Source organism: Chiloscyllium plagiosum, unplaced genomic scaffold (assembly GCF_037043375.1).
Source record: "Chiloscyllium plagiosum isolate Xiang-an unplaced genomic scaffold, Cpla_swu_hap1 HiC_scaffold_53X, whole genome shotgun sequence".
NCBI classification, from domain to species: Eukaryota; Metazoa; Chordata; class Chondrichthyes; order Orectolobiformes; family Hemiscylliidae; genus Chiloscyllium; species Chiloscyllium plagiosum.
The window spans coordinates 26536180-26551324 of record NW_028270191.1 but is presented as its reverse complement, the minus strand read 5'-3'; the positions used below and the strand labels follow the sequence as shown (position 1 = coordinate 26551324).

The window sequence follows — 15145 nt, the reverse complement described above, 5'->3', positions numbered from 1 at the left end:
AACGTTGCCCCTTAGGTCTCTTTTATATCTTTCGCCTCTCACTCTAAACCTATGCCCTCTAGTTCTGGACTCCCCGACCCCAGGGAAAAGACTTTGTCTATTTATCCTATCCACGTCCCTCATAATTTTGTAAACCTTTATAAGGTCTCCCTTCAGCCTCCGACGCTCTAGGGAAAACAGCCCCAGCCTAATTTTTTGAATATTCTGGATCAGTGGTGCTGGAAGAGCACAGCAATTCAGGCAGCATCCGAAAAGCTTCGAAATCAACGTTTCGGGCAAAAGCCCTTCATCGGGAATAAAGGCAGAGAGCCTGAAGCGTGGAGAGATAAGCTAGAGGAGGGTGGGGGGTCTCCTCCCCCACTGACCTATTGTACCTATCACCTTCATCTCCTCCCCCACTGACCTATTGTACCTATCACCTTCATCTCCTCCCCCACTGACCTATTGTACCTATCACCTTCATCTCCTCCCCCACTGACCTATTGTACCTATCACCTTCATCTCCTCCCCCACTGACCTATTGTATTCCTCATTTCCCCTTCCCCCACCTCATCCTAGTTTCTAACCTCCAGCAACACAATCCCTTTGACTTGTCCGGACTTATCCGACCTGCCCAGCTCCTTTTCCACCTATCCACTCCACCCTCTCCTCCCTGACCTATCACCTTCATCCCCTCCCCCACTGACCTATTGTACTCTATGCTACTCTCTCCCCACCCCCACCCTCCTCTAGCTTATCTCTCCACGCTTCAGGCTCTCTGCCTTTATTCCTGATGAAGGGCTTTTGCCCGAAACGTCGATTTCGAAGCTCCTCGGATGCTGCCTGAACTGCTGTGCTCTTCCAGCACCACTGATCCAGAATCTGGTTTCCAGCATCTGCAGTCATTCTTTTTACCTCGTTAATTTTTTGAATAAGTGAGAAACAAGATTGAAGAAGGCAGAGTGGTGGATGTTGTCTATATGGACTTCGGCAAGGTGTTCAACAAGGTTCTGCATGGTAGACTGGTAAACAAAGTTAGATCATGGGGTAGCACGGTGGCTTAATGGTCAGCACTGCTGCCTCACAGCACCAGGGACCCAGGTTCGATTCCAGCCTTGGTGCTCCGGTTTCCTCCCACGGTCCAAAGATGAGCAGGTCAGCTGAATTGGCCATTCTAAATTGCCCATAGTGTTAGGCGCATTAGGCAGAGGGAGGTGGGTCTGAGTGCTCTTCAGAGGGTCGGTGTGGACTTGTTGGGCCAAGGGGCCAGTTTCCACACTGTAGGGAATCTATTCTAATCTAAGTCACATGGACTCTGGAGAGAGCTCGCCATTTGGATACAAAATTGGCTTGAAGATAGGGGACATAGGATGGAAGTGTAGGTTTGTTTTTCAGACTGGAGTCCTGTGACCTGTGGTGTACTGCAAGGATCTGTGCTGGGTCCACTGCTTTTTGTCATTTATATAAATGTTTTTGGATGTGAATATAGGAGGAATGGTAAGTTTGCAGATGACACTAAAATTGATGGTGTAGTGGATAGTGAAGAAGGTTATCTCAGAGTGCAACAGGACCTTGATCAGGTGGGCTCATTAGTGTTAGCTGAAATTTAATTTAGATAAATGTGAAGTCTAGCATTTTGGAAAGGCAATTCAGGGCGGGACTTGTACACCTAATGGTAAGGTCTTGGAGAACATTAAGAGACCTTGGAGTGCAGGTTCATAGTTCGTTGAACATGAAGTCACAGGCAGACAGGGTAGTGAAGGCAGTATTTGCCTTTACTGGTCAGTGCATTGAGTACAGGAGTTGGGAGGTCATGATGCAGCTGTATAGGACATTGGTTAGGGGCTTGCAATTCTCTGTTCAAATGTGGTCTCTTTGCTACAGGAAGGATGTTGTGAAACTTGAAATGGTGCAAAAAAAGATTTACAAGGATCTTGGCGGAGTTGGAGGGTTTGAGCTACAGAGAGAGGCTGAGGCTATTTTCTCTGGAGCGTTGGAGGCTGGGGGGTGACCTGATATAGATTTACAAGGTCATGAAGGGCATGGATAAGGTGAATAGCCAAGGTCTTTTCCCCAGGGTGAGGAGTCCAAAGCTAGAGGGCATAGGTTTAAGTTGAGAGGGGAAAGATTTAAAAAGGACCTAATGAGCAACTTTTTCATGCAGAGGGTGGTGCATGTATGGAATGAGCTGCCACAGGAAGTGGTAGAGGCTTGTATAATTACAACATTTAAAAGGCATCTGGGCCAAATGCTGGCAAATGGGATTAGATTAATTTGGGATATGAAGTTGGTATGGACAAGTTGGACCAATTGGAATGCTTCTGTGCTGTACATCTCTATGATTCTAAGTTGTTAGGGTCTGGAAATACAGACATGTTCAATTAAGGCATTCAAGAGGACATTGAGTGGTACAAACGTAGGGATGTAGAAACTACAGGAAATTAACACTAGGAGATAGGACTTGTGCAGACACAATGAGCTCAGTATCCTCCTTCACTGATGTATTGACGTGCCTTGACTGCGTGAGGCCTCTGATGTCACGCGCACAGCTTGCCTGACGCTATTTCTTCGAAATCAGCTGTTTCACCTCGAACAGTCGTACTGCCGCTGTTCCCGCGCGTGTTCCCTCCCTCCGCGCGCCTTGGCACACCGGCTTCCAGCCAATCGGTGCACGCTGTTCGGGGGAATGACGTGAACAAGCACCAATAGACGAGCATGGAGGGCGGGACAAGCCTTGGTTTGCCTGACAATCCATTGAGGAGGTGGTTGAGTTCTTGGAATGGCCCGCTGGGTTTGCTGTTTGGTTATTGAGTTTTGGATACAGTAAATATGTGTTACAATGTAAATAAGTAACACGTCAACAAAAACAGTCATCTCCGAATAGGGTCTTGCGAGCGATATAACAGATTTATGCATTTAAAGTCTGGGGTGAACACAGCATTTCAGGTAAGGAAGCAACTTTTGACAGTAAACTCTAATTGCTGTTTTCACATTGATTGAACTTCAAACACAATTTAGTGGGAATTAATCCGAACAATTCTTATCCTTCTGATCAAGATCCGTGTGGGCGGCACGGGTTAGCACTGCTGCCTCACAGCGCCAGACCCGGGTTCATTTCCCGCCTCAGGCGACTGACTGTGTGGAGTTTACACATTCTCCCCCGTGTCTGCGTGGGTTTCAGTCCAAAGATGTGCAGGTCAGGTGAATTGGCCATGCTAAATTGCCCGTAGTGTTAGGTAAGGGGTAAATGTAGGGGTATGGGTGGGTTGCGCTTCGGTGGGTCGGTGTGGACTTGTTGGGCCGAAGGGCCTGTTTCCACACTGTAAGTAATCTAATCTAATCCCCACGAACTTTCTTGTCTCTCTTACTTCCATGACCCTCCCTGTTCTGTCAACCACCCCCCCGACCCCTTTATATCTCTGCTATCCCACTCCGACCCCTATAACCCTTTCAAAATGACTGTGCCACTTGTGCATTTCTGATTTTCATAGTTCCTGCATTAGTGGTCATTCTGTCAGCATCCTGAACCCAAAGCTCTGGACTTCCCTTCCTAAACCACTCCTCCCCTCCATCTTCCTTCAAAGTGCTACTTAAAACGTCTCTCTAGTGATCGAGCTTTTGGTTCCGAAACTTAATGTCTCTTTTTGTGTCTCAGCATCTGTTTCATTGAAGTTCCGATTAACGCTGTGGAATGCTTTATTATCTTAATGACAGTTGGCAGCAGTGAAGAATCTTTCTTGGTCATTGGCATTGGCAGCCTTGTATGATCTGATACTTCCAATCTTCCAGTAGCTGAGACATCCATTAGAGCTTTTTGTGTCAGTTCTTTGTTTTTGCAACATTTCAAATTTTACTGATTGCTGGTTTCCAACAATCATTTCTAAATTTCTTGTGTTTTCACTAAATTGTTTGAGTTGAGGTAAAAAAATTGGAAGGCCGTTGTGTATGATTAATTTTAAACACAATATTTAGTTGGTGAGTTTTTGCAATGGTGCTTTAACATTCCTGCTGTTTGAGTCTGAATTCTGGGCGGGCATCCAGCAGGGTCCACGTGATCTGTGGGCGTCCCCTTAAAGCCGTCCTACCGTATGTAGTTCACTGGTCTGAGCTAATATAAGGATATTTAAAGGCTTTGTGGGAATGCTAACATTGCCATATGCCTGCTATTCAATTTTGAAGCCTCCCAATACTTCACACTCTTTTCCCCCAAGGTAAAGATGTAACAATGTGAAGAATTGTTTTTGTATATGTTTAACTTAGATTTTTTTTCGAGTAACAATTTACATTGGCTAGCCCTTGCAACAATGTGAGATTTTCCTTGTTATTTGTATCTTGAGCTGTAATAAGCTTGATTGATCAAATGTATCGTATTATGTTCAGACTCCTTAATTCCCCAGGAGTCACAGTAAAATAATCTCCAGTCTTAAGCGGCAAGCTGTCCCTAATTTATTTACAGCATTGTCACTATACTTCCCAGAATACCATATCATAAATCTATATTTAAGGGGAGGTAACGACCTAGTGATATTATCGCTCTGCTATTAAACCAGAAACTGGGCTTTTGCCCGAAACATCGATTTTACTGCTCCTCGGATGCTGCCTGAACTGCTGTGCTCTTCCAGCACCACTAATCCAGAATCTGGTTTCCAGCATCTGCAGTCATTGTTTTTACCTATTAAACCAGAAACTCAGCTAATGTTCTGGGGAAAATTAGGACTGCAAATGCTGGAGATCAGAGTCGAAAAGTGTGGCACTGGAAAAGCACAGCAGGTCAGGCAGCATCTGATGAGCAGTAGAGTCAATGTTTCAGACATAAGCCCTTCATCAGGAGTATTCTGGGAATCTGGGTTTGAATCCTGCCACAGCAGATGGTGGAATTTGAATACAATAAAAAAATCTGGAATTAAGAATCTACTGATGACCACAAAACCATTGATTGTCAGGAAAAACCCATCTGGTTTACTAATGTCCTTCAGTGAAGGAAATTTGCCATCCTCACCTGGTCTGTCCTACATGTGACTCCAGACCCACAGTAATTGCAAGGTTTGTAGCTCAGGTTGAGGTTTAGGGTGTAGGTTTGATATCCAGATGTTTCATTACCTGGCTAGATAACATCATCAGTGGCGACCTCCAAGTGAAGCGAAGCTGTTGTCTCCTGCTTTCTATTTATATCTTTCTCCCGGATGGGGTTCCTGGGGTTTGTGGTGATGTCACTTCCTGTTCGTTTTCTGAGGGGTTGATAGGTGGCATCTAGATCTATGTGCTTGTTTATGGCATTGTGGTTGGAGTGCCAGGCCTCCAGGAATTCTCTGGCATGTCTTTGCTTAGCCTGTCCCAGGATAGATGTGTTGTCCCAGTCGAAATGGTGGGTTTTTTTTTCATCCGTGTGTAGGGCTATGAGGGAGAGGGGGTCGTGTCTTTTTGTGGCTAGCTGGTGTTTGTGTATCCTGGTGGCTAACTTTCTTCCTGTTTGTCCTACGTAGTGTTTGTGGTAATCCTTGCATGGAATTTTGTAGATGACGTTGGTTTTGTCCATGGGTTGTACTGAGTCTTTTAAGTTTGTTAGTTTTTGTTTGAGTGTTGGTAGATTTGTGTGCTTCCAGGATTCTGAGGGGTCTTAGTAGTCTGGCTGTCATTTCTGAAACTCCTTTGATATATGGTAAGGTGGTTAGGGTTTCTGGCTGTGTTTTGTCTGCTTGTCGTGGTTTGTTCTTGAGGAATCTGCACACTATTTTTTTGAGTATCCGTTCTTCTTGAATACGTCGTATAGGTGGTTCTCTGTTTTTCGAAGTTCGTCTGTGCTGCAGTGTGTGGTGGCTCATTGGAATAGTGTTCTGATACAGCTTTGTTTGTGTGTGTTGGGATGGTTGTTGGTGTAGTTAAGTATTTGGTCAGTGTTTGTCAGTTTTCTGTATACGCAGGTTTGTAATTCTCCCTTGTCCTTTCTTTCTACTGTGACGTCCAGAAATGCGAGTTTGTTGTCAGTTTCTTCCTCCTTGGTGAACTTTATGCCTGTGAGGGTGTTGTTGATGATGTTAAATGTCTCTTCTATCTTGTTTCATTTTGTGATGACAAAGGTGTCATCTACGTAGCGAACCCAGATTTTTGGTTTGATGATTGATTGGTAGGGCTATTTGTTCTAGCCTTTGCATTGCCGCTTCTGCTATGAATTCTGATAGCGGAGATCCCATGGGTGTGCCGTTGGTTTGTTTGTAGACTATGTTGTTGAAAGTGAAGTGGGTGGTGAGGCACAGGTCCACTAGCTTCATGATGTTTTTGTTGGTAATGTCATTGGTGGTTGGTGTGTATGTGATGGTCTCTTCTAAAGTGGTAAGTGTTTCCTTTGCCAGGTCGATGTTGATGGAGGTGAACAGTGCTGTTAGGTCGAATGAGATCATTGCTTTGTCTTCCTCTATTTTGGTGTTTTTGATGATTTTTAGGAATTCCTGGGTGGAGTGGATGGAGTGCTGTGACCCTTCTACTAGGTATTTCAGTCTTGCGTGTAGTTCTTTGGCCAGTCTGTAAGTTGGTGTTCCGGGTAGTGAGACTATAGGTCTGAGGGGGGCTCCTGGTTTATGGAGTTTTGGTAGTCCGTAGAATCGTGGGGTGTTGGTCCCGTCGGGTTTCATTTTCTGGAATTCCATCTTGTTTAATTGTCCGGAATGGTGTAATTTTCTTCGGAGATATGTAATTTTGTTTCCTAGTTGTGGGGTCGGGTCTAGCGCCACCTGTTGGTAGGTGTTGGTGTCTGCGAGTAGTACATTGGCTTTCTCTATGTAGTCCCTTCTGTTCAGGATGACTGTGAGCCAACCTTTGTCTGCAGGTAATATAACGATGTTTTTGTCTTTTTTGAGGTTTTCTAAGGCTTTCTTTTCTTGTGTGTTCAGTTTGTTTTCTTCCCTTTTTCGGCTCAGAGTAGGTGCAACTGTCTGTCTGATCGTTTGTTGTGTTTCTTCCATGAGATTGTTGTCCTTCAATGTGGTTTCTAATGCCGCTAGGAAATCCTTTTTGTCAGCATCTCGGTAATTGAAATTTAATCCTTTGACTAGTACCGCTTCTTCTGTGTCTGATAGGGTCCGGCCTGATAAGTTCTTTATCCATGCCCCTGTGTTATCGGTTTTGTCTTTTTTTGTGAGTTTGTCCAGTTTTTTCTTCAGGTCCCGATTTTTCTTTATCTGTGTTTGTCGTTGTTTGGTGTTTATGGCTCGTTCTACTGAGCCTACACCCTAAACCTCAACCTGAGCTACAAACCTTCACAAACCTTTTGCCCGGAACGCCGATTTTTTTTTTTTCCCTGCTCCTCGGATGCTGTCTGACCTGCTGTGCTTTTCCAGCACCACTGTAATCTAGACTCTGATTTCCAGCATCTGCAGTCCTTGTTTTTACTTGGGTATATGAATAGGAAGGTGTCAAAGTTCATATTTGACACGGCCCAGGGAATCCCTCGTGGACTCAGACCTGTAAGCCTCTCTTGGTTCGTCCCGGAGATCGGACTGTTTGGTCGTCTGGAATAAAAATCTCTTTTGTTTAATTTTAGTCTTTCCCTTTATTTACCAATAGCATCACTGTTACAACATAACACTGATACCTATAGGCTAAGCTAACTAGGTTCTAATAACCTAGGAGAGTAAGGCACCAGGTCTTCAAGAGCCCTCGCAGGCTACTCTCTCCTGTCACAAACAGGCTACCTCTACACAAAAAGTTTACAAAAACACTGCATGATCTTAATTAGGCAGACAACATTGGAAAGGCAGTCATTCATAAGAAAGAGAAGTTTATTGACCGGTCTGTGTGTGCTTAGCTGATCACTCCTATAGGGCCTTAGCCATCTATCAGGTGGTAGAAACAAATTCAGTTGAGTCAGGTGTCTGTTGGCGAGGTAAGTCCCTATCGTAAAGAAGTACTAGTCTGAACTAATTGGGAGAGGTCATAAGGTAACCTTGCACAGCTTGTATGTCTGAGATTGTTGTCTTACAAAATGGCTTCTTAGCAAGGATGGCAAACTTTGACCATAAAATGGCTTCCTGACAGATTTTGTCAGAATCTCTTCAATGTTAGGTTTAGAATAATTTTTAAGCTAGGAGCAGACTCCTGCTTTTTATCTTAAGCACAGAATCATTCTGTATCTGAGGCTGAAATGTTACCATAAGGTTGTATTTTCAATGATTCATTAGTCTTGAATGAAACATGCTTTCATTTCAGGGTTGTGATTCAAATAAGACATAACATCTGACTAGTTAGAATTGACAGTGGTGCAGTCATGGTCTGTAAGAACAGCAAGTAAGTTAAAGCTTCATCAATATTACCTTTTACAGAGTTTACATTTCATAATCAGCGGTAGCTACTCAAAATCATCATAAAGTCCCAAAATGCAATTGAATTCAATCCATAGCAAGTAAGCACAAAGAGTTAATTTTCTACTGGCTTCGGCAATCTCAGCACTAAAATGGTCTGTCACTCTCGCACTCTCCCTTTTGAACTCTCAAGTCAGGGACTTGGAACAGAAAAGATGTTTTTCCCTCTGACCCTGCCTAGCTTGCAAGGGTAATAAGAATCCATTATAATAGTACCTGACCATTAATTACAAGGCTTTTGATGATACAGAGTTTCGTTTTGAGGTCAGAATCAAACACTGTCATTAATTTCACAAGGGAGTAGCCGTGAGTGTTATCACTTGGTGTCCCATTTACACAAATTCACTGATGTGAAGGCAAATGTTCTTAATTGCCTTAGAGCATGCCGTTATCACTTGATGAGAACAGATGTTTTTATCTTCTGCATAACATGGGTTCCCCTTTTTTGTGGCCTGAGCTGCCCTGCCTGTCAGCTTATTTTCTAGTGTGCAGTAAATGTGTTCTATAATTCAACATTACATTACATTTAGTCTGAATGTTTAAGGACAAGTTTTAAGGCGATAGACGTTCTCAAAAGATTTAGAGGGATATGGGTCAAGTGCTGGCTAATGGGACTAGATTCATTTAGGATATCTGGTCGGCGTGGAGGAGTTAGACTGAAGGATCCATTTCTGTGCTTTACATCTCTATGATTCTATGTTGTCCTTCATAATTAAAGGATTTGAATACAGGAATAGGGATGTCTTGCTGCAATCATACAAGAGTTTGGTGGACCAAACTTGGAGAATAGTGTGCAGTTTTGGGCTCTTTATAGAACTCATACTGTGCAGAAAATGGCCAGTCGGCCCATCAAGTCTGCATCATCCCACTCAGGCCCACCCACCAACACCCTAACCCCATAACCTGCATTTCCCATTGACTAATCCACCTAACCTGCACATCCCTGGGCACTACGGGGACAATTTAGCACGGCCAATACAGGACTAATCCACCTAACCTACACATCCCTGGGCACTATGGGACAATTTAGCACGGCCAATTCCACCCTAATCTGCACATCCCTGGGCACTATGGGACAATTTAGCACGGCCAATCCCACCCTAACCTGCACATCACTGGGCACCATGGGACAATTTAGCACGGCCAATCCCACCCTAACCTGCACATCCCTGGGCACTACGGGACAATTTAGCACGGCCAATCCCACCCTAACCTACACATCCCTGGCACTACGAGGACAATTTAGCACGGCTAATCCCACCCTAACCTGCACATCCCTGGGCACTACGGGGACAATTTAGCACGGCCAATCCCACCCTAACCTGCACATCCCTGGGCACTACGGGGACAATTTAGCACGGCCAATCCCACCCTAACCTGCACATCCCTGGGCACTACGGGGACAATTTAGCACGGCCAATCCCACCCTAACCTGCACATCCCTGGGCACTACAGGGACAATTTAGCATGGTCAATCCCACCCTAACCTGCACATCCCTGGGCACTACGGGACAATTTAGCACGGTCAATCCCACTCTAACCTGCACATGTTTGCACTGTGGGAGAAATCCAGAGCACCCAGCGGAAACCCACACAGACACGGGGAGAATGCTTGTGGAATGCTCTGCCATAGAAAGTGGTCAGGGCTGTTAGCGCGGATGAAATGATATCAGTCCAAGCCCAGAGTGCGGTTCAACAATCAGTAACGTTTATTGTTACAGTAACGCCGGCGGAGACCAACCGAGGTCCGAATCTCGGCTGCTCTGCTGTTCCTGCGCGCTGCTACATATTATATACCTTTAGTTGCCAGGATGTGTGGAATTTGAGGATGAATGGGATGATAGTTCCCCATCATCACTGGAGTAGGTGCAAATATGTTTCCTGCCATCCCAGGAGAGTTGCAGGGCACGCATAATATGGTGCTAATTGGTTTATGTAAAACGGGTCCGGGTATTATCTGCTTGTCTCTCTCTGTGAGGGCAGGGGCTAGCACCCCCCTTTGTTCCCTTGGGGTGTTGGTGTGTATTGGTCTGTCCGTTCCTGTCTGGTGGATGCCTGTCCTTTGTGTCAGGTTGGTTCCGTATCGATGGGTATGGGTGTGTTTCAGTCAGTCTCTTGATGTGATTAGGAAATGGGTTTCCATATTAATTAATTCCTGAGTTTTGGTCTGAGTCATGGGTAGTGTTGGTCTAGTGTGGATTTGATGTGTCCTCTGTCTCCCATCTCCCAGTCACGTGGGCGGACCGGCAGCTGCTGAGTTCTGTGGGTTTAAAGCTGTGACTGCTGTTTAAAACACAAAATGAATTCTTATAGTTTCCTGATGTAGGCATAGTCCCGTGGCAAAAGCATGGCGGCTCTGATGCCCGCTTGCAGTCCCCCCTTTCGGCAAGGGGTTGGACAGGTCCACGCCCCCGATGCCGATATTTTAAAAGTCGGTTCCTCGCCCGGGTACATTCCGCCGGCCGTCATGCTGCAGTCATGGGGCCTTTGGATAGTCCCGGGAGATGGTCACATTAACTCGAGCCCTGTGAGCTCACGGTGCCTGATTGCCCGCTAGGAGTCGATGGCGTGGAGCATGGTCTTCCTGGCCTTTTGTTTCTTGTGCTGGCGGCATGAATGACACGCCAGCAGGAGCCAGGCCAGAGCCAGCAGTAACTGTATGCCTACAACGGTGTGCGAGATGATTCGGATCCAGGGATGTATGTTTACGTTCAGGCCCCAATCCCACACCCTCTGCGCCCACCCCTGGGACTGCAGAGCTGTGTCTGTGTCCTCCTCTAGGTCCTTTACATGCAACTGCAACTGGTGATACAGTTTCACTGAGTGTCCTACGCGGGTCCTAAGCTCCCGTAAGACCTCAGCCAAATGTGGGATGGGGGCTTGTTCGGGCTCCTGAAATTCAGGGACACCCTCAGGGAATATATCAGCAGTTTGTCTGGACTCGGGGTTCCGTCGTCGGACCTCTGAGATGTGAACTTGCCCGACCGTGACTGGGCGCCTGGGGGCGAAGCAGAACTCGTGCTGGGGAATCGGGCACTGCAGTCCATTATACCAAAATGAGGTTTCAAGAGTGGAGACACAATATCGTCCCTCCCCCCAGCATACCCCGCCCTAGTGAAGTGGGGGCCCATGGGTTCGATTTCAAGGGTGCAGCCCTGTGTCCAGTTGAACCCGCAGTCCGCTGTTTCACTCCTTCGTAAGGGGTGAGGGCAGATGGTATTTGCCCCTGGCTGCTTGCAGCCTGTAAGCAGCACCCCGTACACAGCGCCGTTTCGAGATATGGCTATGTGGTGAGCTAATCGATATTTGAGGGACGCGTTTTCCTGTATGACTCCGATGTTCTCAATGTGAAACAGGGGAAATGGCCCCGACTCTGGGGTGACCACAGGGATCAGGAGGACAATCCCGACTCCTGTCGCCTCACTGACCTCAAAGTCGGGCATCACTGGGTATACTCTGGTCATACTCTTCAGAGTCTGGCTGTCGAGTGGCCCGGAGCGCCCCGTGAGTGAGGCCAGTTTGGCGCTGTCGATCCAGTCGGGCACCTCCCCCCTTTGGACCTGGTCAAGATTATCCCGGATCTGGGCTACCATCCACAGGCCATACGCATGGCACAGCTGTCAGTCGTGGATATGGGCCGTGTTTTCCCTTTCCCGGTCTATAAGGCGGTTAATGGTGTGGGCGTGTGTCTCCAGGACTGCAATGCCATCGAGCTGGGTGTATGCTCCCTCTTCCCCCAGGCGTGCCTGGTCTGCCTGATTTGTGAGAGGCCTCTGTAGCAGGTCCCTCATTACCCCTTTTAGTTGCTCGACCTTTTCGTTAAGGCCCTGGATGTCTAGGGAGTTTACTACGGATGTCCCCGTGTTGAGTCCTGTGAGAGCATCATTGACTATGTCCCGTCTGTGTCGTTGTGTGTGTGTTATGTCTGTCGGTCCGGTAGTGGGTTGCCCCCATGGCGTCTATGGCCCTCTCTATAACCTCCTTCCCCATCATGGTGTATAGGTTGCGTACCTGTGCTGTGCAATAGTCCAGTACCCGGATGCCCGATATATTGACCAGCACAGGTACGACCTCGTGTCGGACGTTGTCATAAAGGGCCTCTCCCTCATCCCACAATACCAGTCCCCCCGCGGGCCCCGGTCCCAGAGAGGGGCATGGCAATATCTCCGGAGTCGTGGTCGGGGCGGGTGCAAAGCACAAATGCAAAGAGACTACCGCGGCATCAGTAGGCTCGTAATATCCACAAACAGACAGATCCCGTACAGTAAAGGCATCAAAGGCCGGGGCAGAGGAGAGGTCCTCTGGCATGGCACACATTGTCCCGAACATGCAACCCCCCCAAGTCCATCGCCTCAGTACGCCGGAGGCAGGTCGGCCGCGGGTCACGCTCCAACGTGCAGAATAAACAGAGTGTCTGTACGCCCGGGAGAACTTCCAGCCAGGCGATGTAGAACGCGTCGATCAAATCGGGCTTGTCCCTTGCAGGAATACAGATGGCGTCGGTCGCGTTGAAGACAACACCGTGGCGGTAGAAGTTGTCATATATTTCGGGGAAGGAAGGCACTAGTCGTAGGGCGAAGAGGAGAGCAGGGAGGAGAGCGGTGCACCGGTGAAGCATGATCTGTGGGAAGAGAGGGAGAGAGGCACCCTTACCAAGGGTGTAGGGTTAGTGTGTGTAGGAGCAGGTCTCCCTGGAGCCGGTCCACCCGTTGCACTGTAAGGAGAAAGAGGGGCGGTTAGAGTCAAGTCAAGGGGGAGTGTCTGTCCAGTCGGGGCTTGAGTAGGGCTTAAGCTGGTACCAGTGTTTCCACCTGCCCTTTCCCTTTATGTCGACACAGGCGCATGTGTCGCTGGTGAGGATTTCGTGCGGTCCCAGCCACCGGCGGGGGTGAAGCCGGGCCGGTCAGGGGCGGGCCTGACCAGGACTTTGTCCCCAACGCCGGGAAGGGGTTGGGTGGGCAGATGCGGCTGCAGTTTTGCCTGGTCCCTAATGTCCTGCTGGTCGCGCGCAGTTTGTCTAAGGGACCGCAGCTGCGCATCCAGCTGCCTGATATAGCGCGTCATCCTGTCCCTCGGGGGCCATGTCTTCCCCCCCCCCCCCCCCCCCCCCCCCCCCCCCCCCGACCATGACGTTCTCTGGTAGTCGCATGGCCCTCCCCGTCATGAGCTCGAAGGGAGCGGCCTGGGGTGGCCCTTGAGCGCATCAGTATGCAGGGCAGAACATCCACCCAGCCCTGCCCTGTTTCGGCGATCGCCTTCGCGATCGCAGCTTTGAGGGTCCGGTTCATGCACTCGACCATCCCGGAGCTCTGGGGATGGAATGGGACGTGGAAGCGCTGTCTGATGCCTAGAAGGCGGCAGGCCAGTTTCATTGCGCGTCCGGTGAAGTGCGTGCCCTGGTCTGAGTCTAAACATTTTGAATTGACCTGCAGGGTCTAAGGCTTTTTACAAAGTGAAAGGTTAGGGTTTCTTCTACTCTTTGTGTGAAGAAGTGATTCCTGATATTATCCTTTTGCTGTCTGGCTTTAATTTTACACAGTCTTGCTCTTGATTCTCCTGCCAGAGGAAATCGTTTCTCTCTGTCTGCCCTTTCAACTCTTTTTAGTTATCTTAAACAATCCAATTAAATCACCCTTCATCACCTTCATTGATTAGACCCAAATACTCCATACAATGTGGAATTCATGCTCAAATTCTAATTGTTCTGTCATATTTTTGCTAATAGTCTTCCTTTCCAGCAGCTTCCTGGACATTATCTCCCCAGCTCAAGTTAAGCAAATCTTGCAGCCTCATTTTAAATCCTTAAAAATTTGGCCTTTCCAATTTGAGCATGAGGTTCCATCTGCATTCCCGCAAGGTAAACATAGAAATTTGTTCTTGTTAACTTTGCTATTTGGCTTCCTCTTCGATTCTGGCAGATTAACTTGTGAATTTCTGGGATGTCTTCTTGTATCCAGCCAGATAGAAATGTTCATTAGCTAACCTTTAGTTTCCAACTATTGGACTCAAGTAACTAATTTAAAGCAAAAAAAAAATTATAGTCTGGCATTCTCAATACCTGAGACTTGGAGACTGACAGTCTATTCACTTTTAACACAATCTACCATTGTCTACAAGTGTGAATACCTTCCCACGAAAACAACTAAGGGACACCTTTAATCTTAACAATCCAGTTTGCTGTCGGTGAAATTCAATCTGCCTCTGTTACTCTAACTTACTGACAGCCCCAAAATGTAACCATCTTGTAAAAATAATTGTTGGTAGTACTGAACTTAAAACATGTCTAAAAAGAGACATGAGGTTGAAGCTTTTTGGCTTGCACTCATCAGGATTGAAATGAAGCATAGCCTTAATAAGTTTCTTATTCTTGTCGGCTATAAAACGGGTAAGGGAACCCTCTGGCCCCCAATCTAGGTCTTCGGGCGCGCTCCCACCCATGGTAGGGGCGCAGCAGGTGTAACTTAACAGAAGCTAATTTAAAGTAAAGCTAGCAGGCGTGCTAAGGGATGTTGCTGGCACTGGCTTATTAATCTCCCAGACACGGAACCCACTCCCTGTAAGTTGAACCCTAGCCCCGCGGGTCAACCTGGGCAGGGGTAGGGATAGTTACAGACGATTCCTGAGCGCGCAACCCCGGGTTTCCGTGAGTCTCTCTCTCTCTCACCGCCTGATGTTCAGCGGCCGTGTGTACCCCACAAACACTGGGCGTGAACCAGGGGCCCGAGTGCAAGGAGGGGGGGGGGCGTGAAGTCAGACCTAACCGCGCCTGATCCTACAGAGGCCAATACCCCAGGAACGCGAGGTCAATGGCA

General features: G+C 47.5%; 1 protein-coding gene across 3 annotated transcripts in view; it reads left to right on the top strand.

Moving 5' to 3' along the window:
• The first annotated feature begins 2740 nt into the window (after positions 1 to 2740).
• The window catches only part of LOC122543210 (signal transducer and activator of transcription 1-like), a 79483-nt gene continuing 67078 nt past the window's right edge, over positions 2741 to 15145 (top strand). For 2 of the 3 annotated variants that reach the window (XM_043681682.2, XM_043681681.2), the window contains exon 1: positions 2767 to 2925. Coding sequence is in view for 1 of the 3 variants with exons in the window: in XM_087985472.1 (XP_087841598.1) it covers positions 2890 to 2925 (36 nt within the window). In the remaining 2 variants the exon portion in view is untranslated. Of the gene's footprint in view, positions 2926 to 15145 lie in introns of all 3 variants that reach the window. The other variant, XM_087985472.1, reaches the window with a different exon arrangement.